This window comes from Oncorhynchus nerka, linkage group LG28, assembly GCF_034236695.1.
Source record: "Oncorhynchus nerka isolate Pitt River linkage group LG28, Oner_Uvic_2.0, whole genome shotgun sequence".
NCBI classification, from domain to species: domain Eukaryota; kingdom Metazoa; phylum Chordata; class Actinopteri; order Salmoniformes; family Salmonidae; genus Oncorhynchus; species Oncorhynchus nerka.
Window position 1 is genome coordinate 46,395,674 of NC_088423.1, and position 15,056 is coordinate 46,410,729.

Sequence of the window (15,056 nt, forward strand, 5' to 3'; positions counted from 1 at the left end):
GGAGAGGGGAGAAATGGGGAGAGAGCGGTCGCCTGGGTGATTTTTAAAAAAGGCTGCGAAGCTCTTCACATGTTTTGTCTGACCCTGGCGTCCGAGAGGATGAGGCAAAGAGAAAATCAAAGAGAATTGAAAGAGGATTTTTTTTTTTTTTTTTTAAAGCTGAGATTTGCCTGCCCACTTTATCGCAGCTTGTTTGAGTGTTGTACATCATAGCATTGATTGCCCATGTGTGTACAATACAGTGCATTCGGAAAGTATTCAGACATCTAGACTTTTTCCACACTTTGTTACATTACAGCCTTACTCTAAAATTGATTTTAAAAAAATTAAAAAAACATTTGTCTAAGATCATTCTACACACAATACCCAATAATAAAAAAGCAACAAATTTGCAAATTTATTCAAAATAAACATTTACATAATTATTCAGACCCTTTACTCAGTACTTTGTTGACGCACCTTTGGCAGTGATTACAGCCTTGAGTGTTCTTGGGTATGACGCTACAAGGTTGGCAGACCTGTATTTGGGGAGTTTCTCCCATATTTCTCTGCAGATCCTCTTAAGCTCTGTCAGGTTGGATGGGGAGTTTCACTGAACAGCTATTTTCAGGTCTCTCCAGAGAAGTTTGATCGGGTTCAAGTCCGGGCTTTGGCTGGGCCACTCTAGGACATTCAGAGACTTGTCCCGAAGCCACTCCTGCGCTGTCTTGGCTGTGTGCTTAGGGTCGTTGTCCTGTTGGAAGGTGAACCTTCTCCCCAGTCTGAGGTTCTGAGCGCTCTGCAGCAGGTTTTCATCAAGGATCTCTCTGTGCTTTGCTCCGTTAATCTTGGGCTATCGAAGGTCTAAGGCACTGAATCTCAGTGCTAGAGGCGTCACTATAGACCCCGATTTGATTCCAGGCTGTATCACAACTGGCCGTGATTGGGAGTCCCATAGGGCGGCGCACAATTGGCCCAGCATCGTTAGGGTTTGGCCGGGATAGGCCGTCATTGTAAATAATCATTTGTTCTTAACCGACTTGCATAGTTAAATAAAGGTTAAATAAAAAATAACTTATCTTTCTCTCGATCCTGACTAGTGTCCCAGTCCATGCCGCTGAAAAACATCCCCACAGCATGATGCTGCCACCACCATGCTTCACCGTAGGGATGGTGCCAGGTTTCCTCCAGACGTGACACTTGGCATTCAGGCCAAAGAGTTCAATCTTGGTTTCATCAGACCAGTGAATTCTCATGGTCTGAGAGACCTTTAGGTGCCTTTTGGCAAACTCCAAGCGGGCTGTCATGTGCCTTTTACTGAGGGGTGGCTTCCGTCTGGCCACTCTACCATAAAGGCCTGATTGGTGGAGTGCTGCAGAGATGGTTGTCCATTTGGAAGGTTCTCCCATCTCCACAGAGGAACTCGAGAGCTCAGTCAGTGACCATTGGGTTCTTGGTCACCACCCTGACCAAGGCCCTTCTCCCCTGATTGCTCAGGTTTGCTGGGCGGCCAGCTCTAGGAAGAGTTGGTTGTCCCAGACTTCTTCCATTTAAGAAATGTTTGTTACCCAGATCTGTTTCTCGACTCAATCCTGTCTCGAAGCTCTACGGACAATTCCTTTGACCTCGTGGCTTGGTTTTTGCTCTGACATGCACTGTCAACTGTAGACCTTTTATATAGACAGGTGTGTGCCTTTCCAAATCATGTCCAATTAATTGAATTTACAAAAGGTGGATTCCAAGTTGTAGAAACATCTCAAGGATGATCAATGGAAACAGGATGCACCTGAGCTCAATTTCAAGTCTCATAGCAAAGGGTCTGAATACTTAGGTAAATAAGGTATTTTTTATACATTTTTGCACATTTGTCCTCATTTTTAAACTGTTTTTTTGCTTTGTCATTGTGGTATTTTGTTTAGATTGAGGTAAACATTTATTCTATCCATTTTAGAGTAAGGCTGTAACGTAACAAAATGTGGAAAAGGGGAAGGATTCTGAATACTTTCAGAGACTTTCTTAGTCTGGAACTGCTATTGATAGCAATGATGTCAGCAAAACTCGAAGCACCCCTCTCTCTGTTCCCACCTCTGGGTGAGATTTTCTGGTTGAGATCAAGAACTACGGAGTTCAGAGCCTACTGGGTAATCAATACATCAGCAAACAAAGGACTTGAAGTCAGTATGATTAAAGAAATCCATCGAAACCAAAGTGTTGTGCTATGACTAAGTCTCTTCAATTTAAATGTTTTTCTCAAGTGTAAAATCCATTTGAGTATTTTTTCTCCCCTAATTTCACTCCCTAAGACTCGATTAAAAGAAAATGTTTTCGCTACGTGCCAATTGTTTTGAACAATGTCATTACGAAGTTCAACACGGATTATGAAGGACGAGGCTCCTCTGGGCATCACTTCCATAACCAACAAATGTTTCAAGTTTTACTGAGTATGTTTACATGCACACATTTCAATATTACATAGATTATGGCAGTAGGCAGATTATGGAATAGTCATGTAAAGACCTTACTCTACTTAATCGGCGTAAGGTCAAAATCGAAGTAAGCATACGCTGACTAAAACACCTGGTTTTCTCAGCAATCTTTCAAATTATTAGGAGATGCATACACCTTAATCAGCGTTCCAGCTGTGTATTTGATCAGAGCATGTGCTAGCCCAGTGAGCCTCCCTCCTTTAGTGCGAGTTTAGTGAATTCGTAAACAACTGAAAAGTATGTGTAGTAGAAGTAGTAATCACATACAAACTTCATATGTGACCGACCGGCTTGATTTGGTCTTATGTAGCAGAATTTGAAATGGTCTTTTTTACATTATAATAGACAGTATCACACACTGTAGTTGAGAAACAATGGGAAAGTAATTTTGTTGATCAACTTGTAACCCCACTTTTGAGAAAATGGCCCAGGAATGTTTTGGTACACCTACTGGAGAGCTCTTATTTGTCTACACCCATTCAGCTTCGTTCACACCCTCTTAAACCCATCTCTTTAAGGATTCACATGTGAGGCCATGTGGTAAATACACGCTATATCAAATAAAATATTTGTCACATGCATAGGATAAAGGTGTAAATGGTACAGTGAAGTGGTTACAGAAAGTGTCCAGATAAAAATATTTTATATTTTATCATTATTAGAAAACGCTTACCTGACACACTTGTCTAAATTCATGGGTCATGTGAAGGAAATTCTATAACCACGCCCCAGCTACATCTAGCTAAATGGATGGGTCACTGTTGTCTAGACATGTGTTCATGAAATACAATAGATGGCCGTAATCAACTCCAGACATACCTGGCTAATTTGATGGGTCATGTAATAATCTGGCCGAAGTGGAGTCTTTTGTTTAGACATGTAGCTAGCTGGCTAAACAATGAACCGGCATAATCCCAACTCATACTATTACCAATACAAACATTGTCATAGCTGTAGTATGAATCTGCAGGTAGCTAAAGCTAACAAACTGGGTTCAATGTTAGCTAGCTAACATTAGGCTATAACTAGCAATGCAAATGAATTTCTGATTCTAATAATATTACTACATAGATCATACACGTGACTTTAGCTAGCGAGCCAACATTTGCTAGCTAACTAACAGTACGCTTTAACTTTCTGACAAAATTAGAATGTAGCTAGACTCGGAAGTTTACATATACTTAGGTTGGAGTCATTAAAACTTGTTTTTCAACCACTCCACAAATTTCTTGTTTACAAACTATAGTTTTTACAAGTTGGTTAGGACATCCACTTTGTGCATTACACATGTCCTTTTTCCAACAATTGTTTACAGACAGATTATTTCACTTATTCACTATCACAATTCCAGTAGGTCAGAAGTTTACATACACAAAGTTGACTGTGCCTTTAATCAGCTTGGAAAATTCCAGAAAATTATGTAATGGCTTTAGAAGCTTCTGATAGGCTAAATGACATCATTTGAGTCAATTGGAGGTGTACATGTGGATGTATTTCAAGGCCTGCCTACAAACTCAGTGCCTCTTTGCTTGACATCATGGGAAAATCAAAAGAAATCAGCCAAGACCTCAGAAAAAAATTGTAGACCTCCACAAGTCTGGTTCATCCTTGGGAGCAATTTCCAAATACCTTAAGGTACCACATTCATCTGTACAAACAGTATGCAAGTATAAACACTATGGGACCACGCAGCCGTCATACCGCTTAGGAAGGAGACGCCTTCTGTCTCCTGCAGATGAATGTACTTTGCGAAAAGTGCAAATCAATTCCAGAACAACAGCAAAAGGACCTTGTGAAGATGCTGGAGGAAACAGGTACAAAAGTATCTATATCCACAGTAAAACGAGTCCTATATCCACATAACCTGAAAGACCGCTCAGCAAGGAAGAAGCCACTGCTCCGAAACCGCCATAAAAAAAGCCAGACTATGGTTTGCAACTGCACATGGAGACAAAGATTGTACTTTTTGGAGAAATGTCCTCTGGTTTGATGAATCAACAATATAACTGTTTGGCCATAATGACCATCGTTATGTTTGGAAGAAAAAGGGGGAGGCTTGCAAGCCTAAGAACACCATCCCAACCGTGAAGCATGGGGATGGCAGCATCTCATGATGCGGGGGTGCTTTGCTGCAGGAGAGACTGGTGCACTTCACAAAATAGATAGCATCATGAGGAGGGGATTTATTTGGATATATTGAAGCAAAATCTCAAGACATCAGTCAGAGTTAAAGCTTGGTCTTCCAAATGGACAATGACACCAAGCATACTTCCAAAATTGTGGCAAAATGGCTTAAGGACAACAAAGTCAAGGTATTGGAGTGGCCATCACAAAGCCCTGACCTCAATCCTATAGAAAATGTGTGGGCAGAACTGAAAAGGCGTATGCGAGACAAGGAGGCCTACAAACCTGACTCAGTTACACCAGCTCTGTCAGGAGGAATGGGCCAAAATTCACCCTACTTATTGTGAATAAGAACAAATGTTGTTCGGATTGAGGTCAGGGCTTTGTGATGGCCACTCCAATAGCTTGACTTTGGAAGCTTTGGACTGGAAGCTTGTGGAAGGCTACATGAAATGTTTGACCCAAATTAAACAATTTAAAGGCAATGCTACCAAATACTAATTGAGTGTATGTAACCTTCTGATGAAATAAATAAAAGCTGAAATAAATCACTCTATTATTCTGACATTTCACATTCTTAAAATAAAGTGGTGATCCTAACTGACCTAAAACAGGGAATTTTTATTAGGATTTAAAGTCAGGAATTGTGAAAAACTGAGTTAAATATTTGGCCAAGGTGTATGTAAACTTCCGACCTCATCTGTACATGGAAGAACGCTTCACGGCATACTGGAACCATTTAACTTTGTAGCTACATCTTGTTTGTCACTTCGGTTCACACTGACCGTGGAATGTGTGCAGAAAGTATTCCATGACTCTTTCCACTTGATCTGTCGATAGCGCCGGCTAAATTCAGGGCAACAATATTGAGAAAAGTAGCAAAACTTTTGTAGTTCTCGATGGCTAACGTTAGATCTTTCAAAAATGGCGCGGTAGAAAGGACTGTCAACACATACTGAACAGCATGCTACATGACAGACCATTTGTTTTTCTTGCAAAGCATGTAAACATTTTTATGGAACTATTATATTTATCTTACTATCCACAAAAATAGCATTAGTATGCATTTAACCATACTCAATGTCACATGCACAAGTACAGTGAAATGCCTTTTTTGCAAAGCTCTAAACCCAACGATGCAGTAATTAATAACAATGTAATACTAAAAATAACATAAGGTAGAACGAAAACACACAAGAAATAAGAAGAACATGAAGTAAGCGTACTATGTACAGAGTCAGTGTTCCATATTTACAATGTGCAGGGATACTGGAGTGATAAAGTGGACATGTATAGGTAAGGTGACTAGGCGTCAGGATATGATAAAAAAGAGTTGCAGCAGCGCATATGATGGTTGTATGTGAGTGTGTGTGTGTGTGTGTAGAGTCAGTATAAATGTATGTGCATGTTGTGTGTGTGTGTGTGTGTGTGAGCAAATGATGAAGTGAGTGTTTGTGTGTTGAAGTGTCAGTGAGTGTTTAGGGTCCTGTGAGTGTGCATAGAGAGTTTCTGTAGCCATTTCGTTAGCTATTTAGTTATGTAGTTAGCGGTCTTATAGCATGGGGATACAAACTGTTCAGGAGCCTGTTGGTGTCAGACTTGATGCACCGGTACTGCTTGCCGTGCGGATGCGGAGAGAACAGTCTGTGGCTTGGGTTGCTGGAGTCTTTAGCTGTTCCGTGCCTTCCTTTCACACCGGCTGATATAGAGGTCCTGGATGGCAGGGAGCTCGGTCCCAGTGATATACCGGGCTGTCCGCACCACCCTCTATAGCGCCATTCTATCGATGGCAGTGCTATTGCCATACTAAGCTGTCAATATGCTCTGTGGTACAGCTGTTTAACTTTTTGGGACCCATGCAAAACCTTTTCGACCTCCTGAGGGGGAAGAGGCGCTGTCTCACCTTCACGACTGTGCGTGTGTGTGGACCATTTTAAGTCCTTAGTGATTTGGACACAGAGGAACTTGAAGAAACTGGGATGATTGAGTTTGTGCCATAACCAGCCTCTCAAAGCACTTCATGATTACAGATGTGAGTGCTACAGGGTGGTTGGTACTCATTGTGGCATGAAGCCTTAGAGCATTTGTCTGGTAGAGAAGCGTCATTGGGCAGCTTGGTCTTCCTTTGTTATCCGTAATGGACTGTAGCCCCTGCCACATGCAGCAGGCATTGGAGCCTGTGTAGTATGATTTAACCTCCTATATTGTCCTTTTGTTTGTTTTAATGACTCTGCGGACGTCATAGCCAGACTTCTTGTATTTGTCCTCATCCGTAGCCTCAGGGTTGTCTGCGATAGCCCTGTGTGCAGTAGCCCTGTCCATTAGCGCCAACCTCCGTGTTAATCCAGGGCTTTTGATTGGGGAAGCAGCGAACCTTCACTGTGGGGACAACGCCGCCGTTTCATTTCCTAATGAAGTCGGTGGCAGGTGTTTAGTTCGTCAAAGTTATCGGCAGAGTCTCGAAACATATTCCAATCAGCGCTTAGAAATCAGTCCTGTAGCAAAATCTGATTCTGGTGACCATTTCTCACCTGAGCGGGTCACTGGTGCTTCCTGTTTGAGCTTCTGATGTAAACAGGAAGCAGGAGTACAGAGTTCTGATCCGATTTGCCGAATGACGGACGAGAGGGGGCCTTGTATTCTTACTTGTGGGTAGTATAACAGTAGTCTAGGACTTAATCGCCCTAGAGGTGAAGAATACTTTTAATTGGAAGTTGGGCATCACATGTTAAACATTGCTGTCAATACTATCATGTTGGTTGTAAGAAATGAACAACTAGTGCTTATGTCTGGATACACTTGATTTGCAGTTAAGATTTTGAATTACATTTCAAATGTAACAGTTTATACTTTTTGTTCAACTGAATAAATACACTTGTAGACGCCTCATTTTTAGTGCCAAAGTCCGACCCTTTTCAGTGAATTTTAGTGATATTAACAATCCAATCCCTCTCAGTAAATGAGAGAGTGTTTGAATTTACGCCTACGTTTTTTTTCCCCCTGGTTCATTGATCCACAGGGCTACCTGCTGCTCAAACACCTTCAGTTAGTTAGTGTATGAATTGACGGTGCCGTCTCAATGCCTGATGCTCTGGTCTCTAGAGGACTATTACTGCCAATGTGACAACCGTGTGGTTGCTGCAGGGCAGTGACTGCCAGCCAGGGCTATTTTTTATTCTTGACTGAATTCATACACTGCTCTGTTCGCTACATACTTCAGTCTGAGACTGCCATCGCTGAAGTTGTTTGTGTTGATGTCAAAATGAGGGGGTCATCTCTGATTTTAGATCATGTCTAACTAATCAGAGGATCAAAGACTAATCTTCAAAATGCCGCTTTACCCACGTGTGTCTTGGCTGTAGCCCAACCCATTGAATTCTGGGAGGTTCAGAATAATTGCGGAGAAGAAACTAACGTCTGTGGGCGTGGCGTATCGTTTGGCCGGAGCAAGGAATTTTGGCAGTTCTGCCATAATTGAATACTGCTGGGAAACCCAACAATCTGCCCCAAGCTGCAGGTCTGTTCGCACACCTCATTTTATTCCTTTGTTTTATGATCAGCTTATTTATTTGTGAACTATTTTATTCTCAATTCAATTCAATTCAAGGGCTTTATTGGCATGGGAAACATGTGTTAACATTGCCAAAGCAAGTGAGGTAGACAACATACAAAGTGAATGTTGTTATGAATGTTATTCTCTCTCTATTTGTCAAGCATTAGTTGAAAGAGTGAGCGTTTTGCTTACCTGGTGGTTCTACACCAAAGGCAACTTTTGTACTTCAACACACATTTCACATGATCTACTTTAAACTTCTCAAGTATTCAAATGCATCCAGATTCAGCAGCTAGTTCAAACACTTGCTGATTGCATGTACTCATGCCCTTATTCAACAAGTGAGCTAGCAATTTACCCCCTTGTTTTGTCTGAGCTTGTGAGACTGATTTTGTTATGTACAGTATATGCCACTTATAAGAAGCCGGGGGGGGGGGTGCGCGCGCTGTTTTAAGATACCAAGAGTCATTTAGCTATTTGATTTAGAATTTTAGGAGCCCTTTAGGTGTGTGTGTTAAAACAGTGAATCAGGCTTTACTGCTATTAGCCCATAGAAACGCATTGAATAACAGATTCATACATGGAAAAATAGATGGTCAACAAAAAAAATATCTAAAGGTCGTTTGTTTTTAAGTCTCTCCTATATCTGAGCGATATAAAATACATTTTTACACATTAACCCCTTTTTTTATATGCACTAAACTAAACTCCATACTGCCATTTATTTTTCAAACTGGTACCAGGCTACATTCAGTCGAGTCTTGTGGGCGTCGTAGAGCAAAACAACCGTTCGGACGCCACAGATGTTTTCATGGCCAATTTTCGGGACGTCTCATAGTCTGACAAACACTGCTGTAGCTCTGCCACCTTCCACCGCAGATGGAGCAGGCCGACATCGGCGGAGGCGGTGAATTGAGACGCAGCCCATGCAAAACTGAGATCTCTACTTTAAACAGGCAGATTTGTATGTGGATTTTTTTTTATTACTCTAGTTAGATTTTCGCGGGGCCGTGGACATCAGCTGTGGGGGGGTTTGGTACAATGAGTGCATACATTTGTAGCATCTTGGCATTTCAAACATCTTCGCCCTGCCAGCACCAACCTCTTACCAACTAAGCCACTCAGGACCTAGATGAAAACATAGTCGCAGAAAGTGGTAGTTCTTGAAATGGGTCTACAGACTGAGATCCAATTGCTGCAGTGAGCTATTTTTGCAAATACAAACAAGTGAAGTGTCTTGAAGATGACATATTTTTGAAAATCAAAGCATTGGCCATAAGGCAATGTCCCCTTGACAGTCCTTATCCATTATGAGAGAAAAAGTAAGACCGAGAGGAAGCATGATAAAAGTACACCAAAGGGAAACCTGGATAACCATGGTTATAGAGTCCTCCTTGCAAAAGATCTGGCAGTATGGACATTGAGAGGCAAGCAGACAGGCAGGCGGGCAGAGAGACAAACAGGCTGGCAGGCAGAAAGCATTGAGTCATCCTGTGTCCAAGTGAGCTGCTCCCTAGGAGGGGGTCGGAAAAGTAGCCGTGTATACAAATCATCTTATCAGGCAGGCAGCAGCCATCTGTGGGAGATTTGATGGATTCTGAAGATTGGCTAAGGAAACACAAGTCAATTATACAGCATGGCAGGAGTTTCCCAGCAGCCCAGTCCTGAAGCTTATCACTAGAGTGGATTGGCTGTCTGTGAGCACCAATTCACACTGCTGCACATGTGATTGTTCTGAGAGAGCTATGCTTTTGTCTCCCCAGGCATTATGCCATATATAGTATACCCACTTTGCCTCAAACTGTTCCTCTATTGTTGAGTTTATGCGTATTGTTATAATTTGCAGTGAGTAAGCGGTTAGTACAATAGCATGTAAAATGACCATGACTGTGGCCATCAATGGACCCATGCAGATTTGCATCACAATGGTTGTCTGCAGTGCTTATAACAACACAGCCAATGTTTTATAGGAAAGAATGGTGCTAAAAAAAGGTATCTCACTGAAGAATGAAACACAGCAAATATTGACTCTGCGCATCTTCATGTCATTGTCAATAAAAGCCTTTGACACTTATGAAATGCTTGTAATTATACTTCAGTATTCCATAGTAACATCTGACACTGAGGCAGCAGACTTTGTGAAAATTAATATTTGTGTCATTCTCAAAACTTTTGGCCACGACTGTATATAACCTTTGTTTCCACATGGATGTGATACAGGAGCTGCTTGTAAGCTCATCATGAGTCATTGACCCATGACTCTTGGCAGCTTGTTTGATCGCTATATGCAATTGGGCTGAGGTCACAGGGGTATGTCGTGTACAATTCTGACCAGTAGAGGAGTCACCTGGCAGCCCTATACAGTTGTATTGATCCTGCCTGGCCCACCCCACTGACCAGAGGAAATGAGGGGGAGGCGGGCGTGCCGATCGTTGCTCACCAGGATCGTTAGGACATCAGTGAGCGGGGACTGTGGAATCACTTATTCTCTCTCTGCCCATTTTCCACATATCAATATCACAGCCTTGGCTCGTCACACCCAGTATCACCGTGATAGAAGGGCCTTAGATGCCGGCCTTTTTTTCTTTACTTCAGCTCCTCACTTTCTTTCTTTCTCACCCCCCCCTTCAATTATCTCATTGGAGGTGAGCCTTTTTTTCCCCTTGTTCTCTCTGCTTTTTGTTCCTGTGAACATGGAGTCAAGGACAAGGAGACATTTGGTGGCCAGGGAAGAAAGGCAGCAGGAGACTGTCTCCTTCACAGCGCTGACTGATAGATCCCACTGTTCTCTTCCATTCACATATCAAGCATCAGACACCCCCGTGATGTCTAACCTGGCAGCCGTGGGTTAGTGTCATTCACTGCTCTTACACAGAGAGACTGATCCACTACAGGATCACATCAGCTCTTTTAGAAATCATCTGGAACTGTAATTGACAATCGTGTCGCCACTCGTATCCCACTGAGATGTGCCACTTTCTAATTTGGATCGGAGCACAAAGTCCTTGCATGGGAGAGATATGAGTGCTAAGTCTTTGCCACTCGGTTATTAGGGAAAGTTAAAGCTTAATGCATTTGACATGATAATCTAAATACTCCCACTGCGAGCTCTTAAAGTGGAATCACATGCTGTTTAAAAGCACAGCAAGTCGGGAAAGATTTGTCAGCTCTTGTGAGATGCAGATTTTTAAATGTTTTATATATATATTTCCTCACTGAGGTTGGAATAATACTGTGAAAATGATAATGCTCTTTTTAGTGTAAGAGCTGTTTGAAAAGACTGGCAAGAATTTCAGCCTGTTTTGGTGGGATGGAATTTACATGATCAATAAGAAAGAGTTCTAAAATTCTCTGCAAAAAACAGCTAGTTTTCAGTTTTCCCCTCCCCACTCAGACAACTTCCAGACAGTCCTAGCAAAATTCTTGCTTGAGAAATTGCTATTTGCAAAGAAGCTATTTTTTTAATTATTTTTGACCATTTTAATTGAAAACAATCACTGTACTTAATTGTTACCTAGAAATGATTTGACATTGAGATAAAAACAGCTATATTGGACCTTTTTAAAGTTGTTGCAGTTAATTGAGGGAATTGGGAGAGAGTGCAGGTGGGGGAGTTGTTCTCATTATTAATTAACATGGTTTATTTACAAGTTACATCTAATATTAAGTACTTTAAAGTTCAGAAATTCGTTCTGAGTTTGACAAGCCTGTGACTTTTGATTTTAACATGTCTTTGCCCGTCTGCAAAACCTGTCACGTTTTGTGTTTGTCTCCTCTTGTCTTCCAGCTGCCCTATGAGCTGCAGGACATGGTGAACAAGCACATGAAGGCCAGTCTGCCGGATAAGAGTTCCCAGGGGGCCCAGGGCCAGGACTCCGACACCATGAGCCTGACGCCCGCCGACGTGGTGCCCACCTCAGTCATTGCCCGCATCCTGGAGAAGCCTGAGCCTCTGGTGCTCAACTCTGCCCAGTCCAGCAGCAGTGCAGGCCGGCCCCAGGCAGAGGACGTGTTTGTGCATGTGGACATGACTGGGCCCCAGGCAGGAGGAGGGGGTAGAGAGAACGGGGGTCCCGGTCACAGCAGCAGGGCCCCAGCCCAGAGCAGCCAGGCCCAGGAGCTCCTCCAGCAGAACGGCATGTGTCGGAGCCAGAGCAGCCTGTCAGCAGACGGCCAATCAGGAGAGGAGGGTAGAGAGGGTGGTGCCTTCGAGAAGCTCAACCCCTACCCAGCCCCCCCTCCGCCCCACCCCCCCTATCCCGGCCGCAAGGTGATCGAGTTCTCCTCGGACGACAAGGTGAAGATCCCCAAGAACAGCCCCCTGCCCAACTGCACCTACGCAACACGCCAGGCCATCTCCCTCAGCCTGGTGCAGAACGACGAGGAGAACGAGCGCCAGCGCACCGTGCCAAACAGCCCCGCTGTGTCGGACGGGGGCTGGCGATCTGGGACGTCCTCCTCCTCAGGGGGAGGGGGGCAGCGTGACCGCTGCCGCACCCCTACTCAGCTGGACACAGCAGACCCTCTCTCCAACCAGTCCAGCCCCTTCAGCAGCCCCCCTCAGCCCCCCAGCGCCTTTGCCAGCTCAGGTAGCTCCGAGGAGGACCTGCTGGCCAACTGGCAGCGCATGTTTGTGGAGAAGATGGCACCATCCTCTGAGGGCACCCTGGTCAACCGCACCTCCTTCAGCAGCGAGACGGTCAAGGACCTGGAGAGGACCCGGACCGGCAAGCCAGTGGGCGGGGGTTCCGACAGGGGGGCACTACGGGGGGCCTACTCGGACGGGGAGGAGGGGTCCTCCACCCGCAGCTGGACAGCAAGCCGAGAGTCCAGCCTGGACACTGACACCAGCAGCATGGCTGACCTCCGCACCAGGAGGGGGCATTATGGAGCAGACTTCTCCACAGAGGAAAGCGAGCAGCTGCTGATGGCCCTGGACCCACTGGACAACGACCGAGACAACACCAGTGGCGACACCGTGTCAACGGCCATCACTGTGGAGACCAGCCCGGCGGAGGCCAATAGGAATGATTTTGTGGACGAGACTGGGTCTGTAGGCAGCTCTGCAGAGGAGAGAGACATCCTGCCACAGGACTTCCCCATCAAAGCCCCCCGGGTCCTGGCAGGGCTAGAGGACTACACAAAGAACACCCCTCCCCTTCCCGCAAACTCCTCCACTTCCACCCCCGGCCGACCCCTGAAGAGCCCAAAGAGGATGGGAGTCCACCACCTGCACCGCAAAGACAGCCTGACCCGGGCACAGGAGCATGGTAACCTGCTGGACTGAGACTAGGGGACTTTACTGCTCTCACTTCATCGGTCATCTGACAGACTAACTCTTCAATGGTCTGTGGACTCTTTATCTTACCAGAAAAGAGAGATGATTTGTGTTGGTCCTTCCTTTGTCCGTGCTGCTGTCTCTCATGAGTTTAGTCAGGAAATACACACATTCTCTAGTAACCACATTCAAGAGCTGACTGTTCTTTAAAAGATATGTGCGATGCCTGGCTGCCGGTTGAATGGTAAAGTTTGAAGTGTTCTTTCCCACTGTAAACCTGCAATCTCCTCCAGTAGCAGAACAAAGGGTCCTACAGGGGTTTCTGAATTAGGTTAGTTTTCTGTCTCTCAAACACTCCAAAACTGTTGCAGAGAGGAGAATGGTGACTACAGGAGATGCAGGGTCATTTCCTGTGTGTAAACATCCAGCCAGTGTGTGTTCTCATGGAACAGCCCAGATGGTGCAACGTTTCATCTCGTCTCTTGAGATGCTCGGCGATATGCAGGATGGAGGGAGTTGTTGCCTTCTCCCTTGTTGGTTCTCTCTCACCCTGGATCCCCCCTCCCCCCTAGAGAAATGATATGTCATGCAGGAATCTGATAACAGGAGAACTTTACCTCCATCTCTGAATGGACGAATGGTGAAGAGGGCAAGCACTTGCAAGCGCATGCTGTTGTCTGGTGTGAGTGGATGGTGGAACGGACCCCCACACAGACTCTCAGTGCCTATCCCTCTCTGTCTGAGGGGGTTTCTAACCCCACAATTCCCAGAAAAGATCTATTCTGATGCCCCTCTGAAGCACCTGAAGTGTGCAGCAGTCTGAGGACCCACTCTTAAGGACTCTCTTCTCTGTAATTGGTCAACTAAACAAGAACTAGGAAGGTCACCCTCAATGAATTCCTGAAATTGTCGGTCTCACTCAAGTTTATTTTCTCAATAACACATTAGTTTTCATTGATTTGTCTTTCTATTATCGTAATTGTTACCTTTTTTTATTTCTTCAAATCGCTTCTTCATTCAAATCATTTTGATTTTGACATTTAGATTTTTATGCAACTATTATGGCGTTAATGGTCGAGAACAGTCAAAGTATTTCTACTCTTTCACTTTTGTTCTGTTATTGATCTGTCATTGGATTTAGTCATCTGTATTTTCATTTCAAGAAACAAACAGGCCTATAGTTCTATTGTTAACTCTGGTACTTCACATGGGGTTTTACAAAGGAAGACCTAAATGGCATGGAACACGGTGTTTTTCAGAAGAACCACGACAACCTTCAAGGTATTTTTGTGGATGTGTTTTGGAAATATTCACTAGGCCCTGGGGGGGGGGGGGGGGGGGGGGGGGGGTAATTCTCCTTGAAGATGCCTTCAATTCTCATTGTGTACCACTTCTGTTAGCAATGTATTCAGTAACAATAGTATGTTTCCAGAATATCAAAGTGACAAGGAATAATCGAAGGCGAAAGGTCTGCATGGTATGACAGGGCTGGTTGATGAGATTTTTGCTATTTCTTTACCGTTGACAATTTCCTGATCAGGAAAGTATTTTTGTTGGTGTACTACCCAGTCTCCGTTGTGAGGGTTCACAGAGGATGTTATACTAGTAAACTGTGAAGAGGATAATGATTTCATGT

At 44.1% G+C, this 15,056-nt stretch overlaps 1 protein-coding gene across 1 annotated transcript in view; it reads left to right on the forward strand.

The window, feature by feature from the left end:
- LOC115113308 (tight junction-associated protein 1-like) overlaps positions 1 to 14,740 on the forward strand; it is a 121,680-nt gene extending 106,940 nt beyond the window's left edge. Inside the window, exon 10 of the mRNA XM_029640822.2 lies at positions 11,930 to 14,740. Coding sequence (XP_029496682.2) covers positions 11,930 to 13,429 — 1,500 coding nt within the window. The 3' untranslated portion in view covers positions 13,430 to 14,740. The remainder of the gene's footprint in view (positions 1 to 11,929) is intronic.
- Positions 14,741 to 15,056: the final 316 nt, after the last annotated feature.